The sequence below is a fragment of the Hippocampus bargibanti genome, linkage group LG03 (assembly GCF_051943395.1).
Source record: "Hippocampus bargibanti isolate YZ-2025 linkage group LG03, ASM5194339v1, whole genome shotgun sequence".
NCBI lineage: Eukaryota > Metazoa > Chordata > Actinopteri > Syngnathiformes > Syngnathidae > Hippocampus > Hippocampus bargibanti.
The window spans coordinates 19854161-19866526 of record NC_142736.1 but is presented as its reverse complement, the minus strand read 5'-3'; the positions used below and the strand labels follow the sequence as shown (position 1 = coordinate 19866526).

General features: G+C 39.9%; 1 protein-coding gene across 3 annotated transcripts in view; it reads left to right on the top strand.

Moving 5' to 3' along the window:
- Nucleotides 1-12366, top strand: part of galnt18b (UDP-N-acetyl-alpha-D-galactosamine:polypeptide N-acetylgalactosaminyltransferase 18b) — a 66978-nt gene that overhangs the window by 39902 nt on the left and 14710 nt on the right. For all 3 annotated transcript variants that reach the window (XM_088992456.1, XM_088992455.1, XM_088992454.1), the window contains exons 4-6: nucleotides 477-660; nucleotides 997-1194; nucleotides 2798-2912. In XM_088992456.1, the coding sequence (XP_088848582.1) occupies nucleotides 477-660; nucleotides 997-1194; nucleotides 2798-2912 (497 nt within the window). The remainder of the gene's footprint in view (nucleotides 1-476; nucleotides 661-996; nucleotides 1195-2797; nucleotides 2913-12366) is intronic.

Below are 12366 nucleotides of genomic sequence, written 5' to 3'. Positions count from 1 at the left end.
ATTAAACAGATACTATGTACAAAGTCATGTAAAACAGTTCATATACTTGTTCTTGTAAGTGCAATGGGACCAAACAGAAAGTTATTTTATTCACTTTAGAGAGTATTTTTGTCAACATTAATCAGCTGATTTATTAATTGTTGGAAGCTTATCCTGCAAAATATTGAAATTGGCATCAGCTTCCGAAAATCCAAATAGACATTCTGCCGATGTCTTCAACCCAGTGATGCGAGTTGGATTTCTTCCAATAAAATAATGTCCACTGGAAGAGAACGTGGGTGGAAGTTTGTTCACCAAGACTTTTCGCTTGACTTCATTCGTCATCTCCAGGAACTTTTTGAGATACTGAAAATGCGCGTGTGTGTGTGTGTGTGTGTGTGTGTGTGTGTGTGTGTGTGTGTGTGTGTGTGTGTGTGTGTGTGTGTGTGTGTGTGTGTGTGTGTGCGTGTGCGTGTGCATGTGCGTGTGTTTTGCAGAAGAGCTGAAGGTGAAGTTGAAGGATTTTGTGTCAGAGACCAACAGCAAACGTCCCGGATTCATCAAGGTAGTGCGGCATGCCAAGCAGGAGGGCCTGATCCGGTCGAGAGTGAGCGGGTGGCGAGCCGCCACCGCTCCAGTCGTTGCCCTTTTTGATGCCCATGTGGAGTTCAATGTTGGCTGGTGCGTCTAAGTTTCTTGTTGTTCTGAGTGGATTTGCTGAAAATACATTTGAATGACTTCCTGGCTTCTGCTTAATGTGCCAGTGAACAAATACTGCAAGATGATCATTTGTATTCAACCGGAAAGTGCATTTCAATGTGTTTTCAAATTGTTCTGTATCATTTTCATCTTTGCACATATTACACAAGGGCAGTTCCCCATTAGTTTATCAGATGTGCACTAAATGAATGTATCTCTGTTTGCTCTCATAAGCACAGGCATGATAATGAGGGTGATAAGAAGCCAGCATACACAAATGCTCCAATTATGTGTGCGCTCTCTCCGTCTCATTTGTAGGGCTGAACCCATTCTTCAGAGAATTCAAGAGGACAGAACTCGCATCATCTCCCCTTCATTTGACAACATCAAGTATGACACGTTTGAGATTGAGGAGTATCCGCTCTCAGCCCAGGGCTTTGACTGGGAGCTGTGGTGTCGCTACCTTAACCCCCCCAAGTCTTGGTGGCACCAGGGAAACAAAAGTGCTCCTATCCAGTAAGTGACCATCACATCCTGGAGAAAGTATTCACGTCATTGCTTTATCTTATTTGTACATGCATTCATTCGTGAGTGATGCAATGCATTGTATTATCTTTATCGCTACAACAACATGTCGATATTATTGTACAGTAGACCACTGATTGTTTATTTATTCTGGGCCATTCAGTTTTGTTATTTTTTTAACTCATTCACTGCCATTCACAAATTTATTCGGGAATTGAAAATATGACGTGGAGCGCCATTCTCGAATTTGTTCGGGCTTTTGTTTGTTCATGCTTGGCCACTGGCAATGTTTTTTCTTTTTCACAAGGGGGCAGCATTTCACTTTTTCCCATGTTAGCGCTTTGACTCAGTGTGATTCTGACTTGATCTTGGTTTCACTCCCTCATGCTTTCTACTATCTTTCTGACTGCTTTATTTTGTCTATGATAGTCCATGTTAGAGCTTTTTTACAGCTTCAGCTGTTATATAAGTGTTACATAAACCAATATGTATGTATTGCATTGTATTGTGGACAGCCGCCCTCATTTCAAGCTCAAATAACTGCAGACATCACTAACTCCAGATATCACTTACAAATTAACTATTTTTTTCTAACGCTGTACTGAATGTTTATGTTGTCCTAAAACTTTTATATATTTTATGGGTCCTGAAGTCAAGTGAGAATGACAAAAACTCTCGCACTGGAGTGTACACATATTTGCAAATGCCTGGCAGTGAATGAGTTCATTTATGTCATATTTGTTTTTCATGGAGAAATTCTACATGTGTTGAGCCACCGGTTGTGTTCAATTATGCGTTATAACACCATAAATACAAAGGCTGTTTGTCAGCCCATCCATTGCACTTGCATTGCTTGTTACGATTAAGCTAAACTGACATTTGTTAAAATCAGACACAGTTTTCGGACCTAAATGGCAGAAAGCCATTGTTTTTTATTGATGCAATAGACAAGGTGAAGGAGCATTAGCAGATCAGGCGGGCTAGCCGGGGTATGTTACAAATGAAAAGGAAAGTGTTCGATGTGTAGCAGGCGAGGTAGTGATCTGCCTATGTGTTCCCAGGGCTGGAAGAAACAGAGCAGACTTGAGCACAATTTAGTGAGTTTTGTGGCTTGAGCCTGAAAGCCTTTCTGTAACCCTTCATCCTCGACAGACAGGCATACTGCAGTGGGCAACTCGGGCATTTGTCGTGAAGTTTTGCACAGGTGCTGATCAGCCTGATTAGACACTACCAACCAGCCTGGGGAGGCATTAAACAGCTTGAAGTCTGTTTTTCGAAGAATTGCTTACAATCTACAAAACTGCTGCTTGTTGTGGAGTTGAGTTCACTGCTACCATACTGCGCTCCCATCTCAATTTTATTCCTTACGTTAAATTAAAGTAAGAAAAAAAGGATGGTTCTTATCTGAAAAACATGTATGTTTGATCGCTGCTAACTCAAGGCTGCGTGATTTAATAACAGTGAGTAAAATGAATGAGTTACTTTGTTATTCGCAACCTCTCTATTTGCATAATTGAAACACATTTTTCAACGTCATCTGCGGTGACTTTACCGAGTCGACAACACAGATCTGAAATCCCGCTTCCTCCTGCAGGAGTCCCTCCCTGATTGGCTGCTTCGTGGTGGACAGGCTGTACTTTGAGGAGATAGGTCTGCTGGATGAAGGCATGGAGGTGTACGGTGGAGAGAATGTGGAGCTGGGCATCAGGGTGAGTAATGCAGTCAACGTGTGTGGCCGTTGGCCATTGTGCAGCCATGAAATATGTGCAAATTTACCAAGAATAATGACACTTATCGGCTGTTTGTTGGGGCAAGGTTACACGAGGACTCACGTTTCACTTTCACTATGCGTAGTCTCTAAAGAAATATTGATTATGTGAGTGCTTTTTTTCAGTCGTTGGCAGAAAAGCTGACCCACTAGGGTTAAGCATTGTGGTTTGTGGTTAATAATGCTGTTATTCTGCTGCATCAATAAGATCTGATAAAAAAAGATAAGTATGGCGCATCATAATTGTTTTTGCATTGTGGTTGACTCAGTTCGATCTCCTGCTATCATCATTATCTGAGGGCATCTGTTAGCGTTTTCTCAAAAGCAGGATTTTTTTCAACTCACCAACCAATTTTGGTGAGGAAATGAACATCGGAGAAAAACATTTTCTTGTCCCATTAGCTGTGTGAACAATTTATTTTTTTTGTAATCCATACACATTTCTATTATGGAAAAAGAGGCGGCATTCACTTCGGCACACCCGAAGTGAATGGAATGAAAATTTGGAGTTGCACCTTTACTGCTGCAAAATCTTCAACTGTTTTGGGTTGTTCTTTCACAAAATCACATTGCATTGTGTACATCGCTTTATCCACTCAGAATAGACACTGGATGTTCTCAAGATATTCTCACAAAGCTGAAAACATACAATTGTTCATACGACGATAGATTCTATCATCTAAGCCATGATTAATCAGTGTTTCAAAAATCTTGTTGTTCCTGTTCTGAATGTGATAGAGATGCATCCCAGCATTAAATTGCTCTTGTGCTTCTGTTTTCCTTGTCAGCATTTTCCAAAGGAAAAAGAATAAACCCATTAACGACATAAAAGTACGGCTGCATTAGCCCTCTGTTGAATAGGCCTTTTAAAGTGGTCTGACGATAAAGCCGTAATCACGGTCTTCATTTCAAAAGACTGCTGCACATGCACATCATCACAAAACACAGCATCAAAATTGCACGTGAGAGGTAAAATGATCCACCCCTCCTGGTCGAGGTGATTGCAAGGTTGAATTGTTTCATTGCAGAGCACAGGGTCATTGTTGTTTGGAATCCTTGAATGAAAACATTTTAGGATTATTAAACTTTAGAATTAAAAAACATGTAATTCTATAGGAATTTGTTATTGGCAACCATGTGTACTAATTATTAAGGTCTATTTCGAAAGTTTATGAGACTGTCATTACTGTGCCTTATTTCACTGAATAGGGGTAATTGACCTTTAGCACACATTAGCTGGACCATGTAACACATTTCACTCTGAATTACTCCCAATAAAGCATTGAAGGTAGCAACCGTACATTGAATTTGGGAGAAAAAAAATGACAGGGGCAGCAGCTCATACAGCTCCATGGTTTGATGGACCCGAAGCCACACTGCAGCAGATATTATGAGATCATCCAGAACTGTTATCGCCACTGTTGATTTGAGTCCATATTTCTACCTTACGTATACCAATTGTTTACTGCTTACCAATACACCGTCTAAACACAGTGCACCCCTAGCTGGAACTGATCTCCCAAGTGCAATAAGAAATTCGGAATGGGATACCAAATACCCGTAAGTGAACTACATACCACTAAGGCAGCCTTACATGTTGTTATTTTATTTGTATTGATTGCTTTTTAATGTGCGGTTGGCTGGCAACCGGTTTAAGGTGGCAGCCGCCAAGTGCCCAAAGACAGCTGCGATAGGCTCCAGCACCTGCCGCGACCCTCGTGATAATCAAGCGATTAGGAAAATGAATGAATGAATGAATGAATGGATGGATGGATGAATCAATGAAATGAAAATATCCCCATTGTAGGACTATTAAAGGCTTTCTGATTCTGATCATTCCTGTGTATGAATGAATGAATGAATGAATGAATGAATGAATGAATGAATGAATGAATGAATAGTCTTTGATTGATCTATAATGAAACATTCAATATAATACAGTAAAGCGTGTAAAGCATATTGAACCCAAACAAAATTAGGTGTCCCAAAAATTAGCAATGTAACAGTCCAACCTTATGAAGTAGAATTGGGACTGTATTTGCGACTAATCCAGGATCAAGGAGTCAAATCCAGCTCCAGAAGGTAAAAACCCTGCCACAGTTTGGCTCTAGCAACAGATGCTTATCCTCAACCGGTGGTTTGTCGTCACTCACTCACTCACTCACTCACTCACTCACTCACTCACTCACTCACTCACTCACTCACTCACACATACGCACACACGCAATGCAGCCACTATTAAACGGTGGGTCACGAAAAAAAAAAGCCGAAAGTAATCATGTCAAATCATGAAGTAATAAAACGTCTTTTCTTTTACCTGCAATTCATTTGCATTTTATCATATAGGTTCGCACTGCACTACTTTTGGAATGTGTGTCCAGGAATGTACTTGCGACATATTTACTCAAAGATATGTCTTTGTTGGACTGACTACACGGCACTGAGTGTTTTCAAACGATGTAGAATGCAGAAAGGTCACTTTTGACAATGATAGCCGGAAGAGGCAAAGTTCATGCTGTGGGTGTTTTTTTTTTTCATTTTTATTTTTTCCAGGAATGACATTGTCCCTTAGACTCAAACTGTGTGATGTTTACTTGCACAGTTTGAGCCGAGCCCTCACTCCGCTTCAGGCTGACAGTTCAGCTATGGTTTGGAAATGCAGAGCCCACGGAGGCTGGCATGTCTGCTGTGTGCCGGTCATGCCTTGACACCAGCTGCTAGCATGACTAGCAGCCGAAGGATCCTCAGAGACAAACTAGGTCGACAGCTACAGTCTTTGGCAGAGGCTTTAAAGCGGTATCCTGGGTAAAATGAAAGGAAAATGTTTGTTTGTTGTCAATCACTCACTGCACTCTAATTTGGTACACTGACACAAATGTTTATTTTATGTGGCCATCTCATGAGATAAAGGGGAGTAAATGCCCTAAATTATTCCTATCAATTCCTTTGTATTGTTATATTTCCTTTTTATCATTTACGATGGAGTAAATATTTGCAACATTAGTTAATCCATCAAAAGAGCTGTATTGAAAATACGGCATACATATTCAGTCACGGTCTGTTTTCCTTAACAATACGATTGAGACCAAGTCTGGTTCAATTTCCCAAATTCCCCAAATTCAATCGCATTCAACTGGGAGCTGACTCATGTATTGTCTCTTCTCAGCTGTACAGGATGGGGAAATATGATTCATGGATTTGACAATATTTTTAAAAGGAATTGGATTAAGGATTTATGCAAGAGACAGCCTTCTTATTCCCCACTTCTTCCGTTTAATTTCATCTAAATGTAAATGCCATCACGGTCTCTTTGAAGTAATTTTAGAAATTGTGGATCATTTTTCACTTTATGACGCAAGGTTGCCGACTGGCTGGGGCCTTTTCCATTGCTTTAGCCTTGCTGCATTGTGGAGCAAAGGAACTTGGTTTTGAATGCCACTGCAGATAGAAACGGGAAAATTGGGATTGGTTCGTATTATTGGGTGATGCTTCCTTGACCAAGGTATCAACTTATTTTTTTCTCCCCTTTCATTTATTTTCTTTTAAAACATGAAATAAATAAATGACATGAGGAACGGGGGACTATTTCCAAAACCGCTGATAGACCCGTTGTCTTACAGTTGAAGCTCTCGTCAAGTTGTATTGTCATGATTTATTTTTATTTTTTTACAAGAAATTGCTAACTTCCAGAATAATGTACCAAAGCACCCCCAGAGGAGCAAATATTGTGTCCGTGCAGCTGACCTAGAGGATCTCACTCATCTCAAATATTCCCTGGAAATGTGTACCCAATAATTTGAGAGCATTGAAACAATTTGAGCAAACAATAAGATCATAAATACCAATTACACCCTAACACACACAGCAACACGAGGTTTTCAGACCAAACAAGTACAGCAAAATACATTGACGTGATGGAAGGACTGCTAGAATGTGTCCTTTTTTCAGTCAGGGGCATTCCTTCAGTGACGTCACGTACGTATTCGACACCAACTGAAAAACAAGACTTCCGGAATATTCAGCGCGAGTCTTAAAACGTAAAATATAGCTATATGCGGTGGAATCTTTGTAAAATATGCTCAGTAGAAGTCATTTGAAGCCATTTTACAAATTATGGACACAACTTGTCCGGAGACGTCGGTTTTCCTTTAATACTCATCGAAGAATGGTCAATAAAAAAAGAAAGAAATGAATAAATAATAAGATTTTGCACATTTCACTAATCTCGTGGCCATGGCGTAAAGAAGTTAAAGAAAGGCAGTGTCACTGTAGCATTACACACAGGTCAGCCAAGCCAAGATTCTCATCAGCATACCTGAAGGGGGGTGAGTGGAGAAATCGTAATCGTGCAATCCCCGTGGAGAGAATGCACAGACAGCAAAGGCAGCGAAGCAGCCTCTCAAATTTCATCTTCTGTCACATATTTGCGACACGGTCAGACCAGACGTTTACATTGAGATCCTCCCAAAGCCCAGCTTACATTGTCGCATGATTGCGTTTTCAAATTCGACAATGTTTCGTTGACACGTTACTTCAGGTGAACAAGAGTAAATAACAGTATGTTAGTCATGCTTTGTCGAAGATAAATAATATATGCCTGTAATCATCTTTATATGTCTATTTGTGTTGTTCCACCGTTTTTGTTCAAACATACAATGCTAAAAGCCTAGCAATGACTTTTGCCATTCAAATAGTTGATCGTAGCTTTCTGTCAATGGCTGAAAGAGTCTGCTATTCACATACTGGATGCACAGTGTGCTCTCACATTGTCAGATAATACTCTCTCTCTCTTTCTTTCTCTCTCTCGTTCTCTTTCTCTCTCACTCTCTCATTCAACACAAAGCGTTATAAACAGGCATGCCATTGTTGACATTGTAGCTAAATTAAATATGGTTGTATGCAAAGCTCTACGGCATCAATGGCAATCCCAGGAACGTTTGCCCATCTCATGACAATCCCATTTAGTATTCCGTGGCCTAAAAACGGGACTGCTGTGGATGTTCAGAACATATGTAAACATAGTAAATATCTCAATATTAGCGACACAGGTAGTAGATGGGGTATGCATATCATTTACCCCTCGATACTCAATGTTAATGTGGTAAAATACATTTTCTGCATTCACTACATTAGGAGTCTAAACATCTGTCTGTATTTATAAAGGAGAAGCTGGGCTCAGGTTGTCATCAATTCCTTCATGCTCGCCATCACTGCACTGATTAAGTATTGCTGATCCAGATGTTAAAGTCTATCTTTGAAAGTAATAATAATAATAATAATAATAATAAAAAAATAAAAATAAAATATAAATAAATAAATAATAATATTAATAATACATTTTATATCAAGCTCCTTTCAAAGGTCTCAAGGACACTTTACAGTCACAGACAAGCATCGATACAATAATAAATAAAATACAATTATAAATAGAATACAATAAATAAAATACAATTCAATTATAAATAGAATAGAATAGAAACAAGAGAGAGCTACACAGAAAATGCCATTTTAAATAGGTGGGTTTTGAGATGGGATTTAAAGGTGGGAAGAGAATCGATGTTACGAATCGATGAACAGGTTTCTTCAGCCGTCATCTGTACTTTTTTGAAGATGTCGGACTTTTCGCTTCTTATCCAAGATGCTTCTTCAATTGAGTGGTTGCTAGCTTTTAGGTGCAATGGTGCATATGTACTGCCGATTGAGGCCCACTAGTATTATCCCTGCGATGTTGATAGTCTTCTTTTTTTTTGAGAATTTGTTTAGTCTCCCCAATATATTGCTCTTTACAATTTTCATTCTTACAATGTATATTGTAAGAATGAAAATTGTAAAGAGCAATACATTGGGGAGACTAAAAAAGTCTCAAAAAAGACTTTAGCAACATCGCAGGGATCATACTAGCGGGCCTCAATTGGCAGTACATATGCACCTAAAAGCTAGCAACCACTCAAAGGGGAGTAAAAGAAGTGATTTTCATAAAACAGCTAAATCCTTCTTTAAACCGATTTGGATCGTTCGTACAAAGGCCTGCTTAGGCAACATAGGATTAGTAATGCTGATGAGGTGATACCGGAGCAAGTGGGGCAATCAGGGCAGTAGTCCTCTGCTCCCCCCAACCTGAGAGCAGCGACCTATCATAGCAGTGTCCGGCACCACCATGTCTGGACAGTAGGGATATATATATATAGGGCCGATACTACCAGTAAGACTTTAGTTCGCTGAAGAAGCATCTTGGATAAGAAGCGAAACGTCCGACACCTTCAAAGAAGTACAGATGACGGCTGAAGCAACCTGTTCATTGATGGACCACTCCTGTACGACTGAGAGCTTACACAGACCGATGTTACGAATGTTGGGAGGAAGTGAGTTCCAGAGTTTGGGGGCAGAGCAGCAGAAAGCTCTGTCCCCCATCGTGCTGAGACGGGCAGGGCGGGCACACAGAAGTGGAGGGAGGAAGAGGATCTGAGGGAACGAGAGGGAATAGAAATTTGAAGAAGGTCAGATAGGTATGGGGGGCAAGGTTATGGATAGCTTTACATGTATAAAGAATAATTTTAAAGTTGATTCTATATTGGGCCGGGAGCCAGTGGAGGTCTTGGAGGACGGGGGTGATGTGGTGAAAAGATGAGGTTCTGGTGATGATGATCCGGGCTGAAGAATTCTGAACTAGTTGAAGTTTGTGGAGAAGTTTCTGAGGAACACCAAGGAGAAGTGAATTGCCATAGTCAATCCGGGAGGTGACAACACTATGAACAAGGATAGCAGTGGTGTGAGGGGTGAGAGACGGGCGAAGACGATTGATATTGCGTAGGTGGTAATACACAGATCTGGTAAAGTTATTTATATGGGAGTGGAAAGATAGTGTGCCATCAAGGATGACACTGTTGCCTTTTGACCTGATAGGAGGGAGAAACGGTCGAATTGTCAATATAACTGTTAGCTTTGCTCAACGTGGATTTGGTACCAATGAGGAGAATTTCAGTTTTTTTCGCTGTTAAGTTTGAGGAAGTTATGAGTAAACCAGGTTTTAATTTTAGAGAGGCAGAGTGAAAGGGAAGAATGTGGAAGAGAGGCGTCGGGTTTGCTGGAGAGATAGAGCTGGGTGTCATCTGCAAGGCAATTAAATTGTATACCAAATTCATGGAGAATATTGCCAAGGGTCAACTGTACAGGCACTATGTATCATATATTTCAATATATTTCAGAATACATTGTATCAGGTATATCAATAATATGAGACCTCTGAAGGTGAGTGAAATGGTTGCGTTACTTTTTTTATATATTTTTTTCTATCACACTGCATCTGCAAGTTGCCTTTGGCTGTTCTTTGGCTTCTTTAACCATAAGTAAAAAAATGGACGCAATCCAAATTTCACGGGCGGTTGGTTTGATTACACCATTGCACACAATGACCTCCTTGATTTGGTCTGACGCTGTCCTGGTATGTTTAGAAACCATCAGCTGTGTACCTCAAAGTCTTTCTTTTAAGTGAGTCACGAGCACGTCAAACGTTAGTCAGTTCTTTTCATTTACTCCTGTTTGACGAACACATTTCCCTGACCTGAAAAAAAAATCTCTATGGAGTAATAACAGAAGAATCACCAGGGATTTGGAGCCTTATCTTGGCTCATCCCGGCTCTATTTTGGTGGTGGTGTTTTTTTTTCACCTACACATGAGGAAACTGGAAACACGTCAGTAAGAATACGACATGCTCACAAACAACAATATAGGAGAAATAAAACTTTAGTGAGTGGGAAGGCACAGCAAAGAAAAGCTTTTTCATCGTCACATCACACTTTGGTGCAGTCACTTGTTTCCATCCTGCTTCCTCCTGTAACTAAGCCCAAGTGCACACATAAAGACAATCAGGCGTTTTTTTTGTTTTGTCCTGATCACTGAAAATGAGTTACACTAAAACTATATAACTATGTATCTATAAATAAAAAAGAAACATTTATTTTCTTTGAGACAATGAGAAAAATTTGTCTGAGTCACTATTTTGCTTGGCATGTGGGAAAATATTTCTTGGATAGAAATCACGTTTTTTGGTGAAACCAACCAATGTTCTTTCAGGTTGATTATTGAACAGAAAAAAATTAAAGCCATTCGTTTTTCTGGTGAAAGAAGACAGTCTTCTCTTAATTTTTAGTAGGCTCTCTGCTTTCATTGTTGCAGAACACCAAGTCCTCTAGGTCTTCAAAGACCGCCGGAAATATGCTCAAAACCACTTGGTGGGAGGTCGAACTCCACTTTGTAAAAGGCTGGCAGTGATTTAGCTAATGTCTCTCCACGTTATTATCTGCAGAGGCACCTAATGAATTGTTAGTGAGCACTGACGTATCGTCTAACAAAACTACAACTGTGTCAGAATTGTTTTTTTTGTTTTGTTTTTTTTTTGTTTTTTTTCCCAGTGAAAAAATATTGAAGGATATTTATCTCATACGGAAATAGAGCAGAGTGGGCAATAAATGTAGTGAGGGCAGACAATATGAGATGATGCATGCAAGCAGCAAGTCGTTGCCAATTATTTGTACTGCTCTGGGCAGCAGAGAAGGAGGAGCATCTTTACCTTGCATCTGCTTTGATGTGAAGAGTTGTCATGGCTTGCAAAAATGATTGTGAGCAATATTTTGGGTGTTTTAACAATGAAAACATCTTGAATTGTTGATGAATGGGAGATTGAGTGCAGAGAGATGTGAGCGGAATACTTCAGCGAGACATAAGTATGAAATGGAACATTTCTAACTAAACAAATGTCCTCAATGGTGGTGAAAATATCCTGATTCTCTCATTTTTTTGGCAAGAGTCCATTTTTGCTGATATGTTTTTTTCAGGGTTATACAAAAAGCGCTTGATTGATACAGAAGAGTTTCAAATATTATGGAATTAAAAAGTCTACATACATACACCTATTCGAATACTTGCGGAACTGAGGTTGTGCGTTTTATGTTGCCGTCTCATTGGCCATCATTCATAAAGACAATTGTAAAGCCCTTGTGTGCTCTATTAATGAGTGCTTGTATTGTGTTAGATTAAAACATAGTGGTGTGGGCTGCAATAGAAAAGCTACAATGGTTGCGCTATCATTAAATGATACGTCAGACTCATGATGTTTATCAGTAAAATGCAGTCATCCTCCCTCAGCCACTTCTCCACCTCAGGCCTCCTGTGATGAGTCATGGCACGATCTAAGTGATCTCAGTGACATGATTGACAAGTTATCAGTCCATGAGCCCAGTTCTCAACCGAGGTCTTCTGAGGTTTTTGTGACCCTGAACAGGATCAGCGGTATAGTCAATGGATGGATGGAAATTCTTTTGTTGAGGTAAACATAAATTCATTGCTCGTTCGTAATTTTCTCATCTCACAAGCCACAAAAGAAAATGAGATTGTA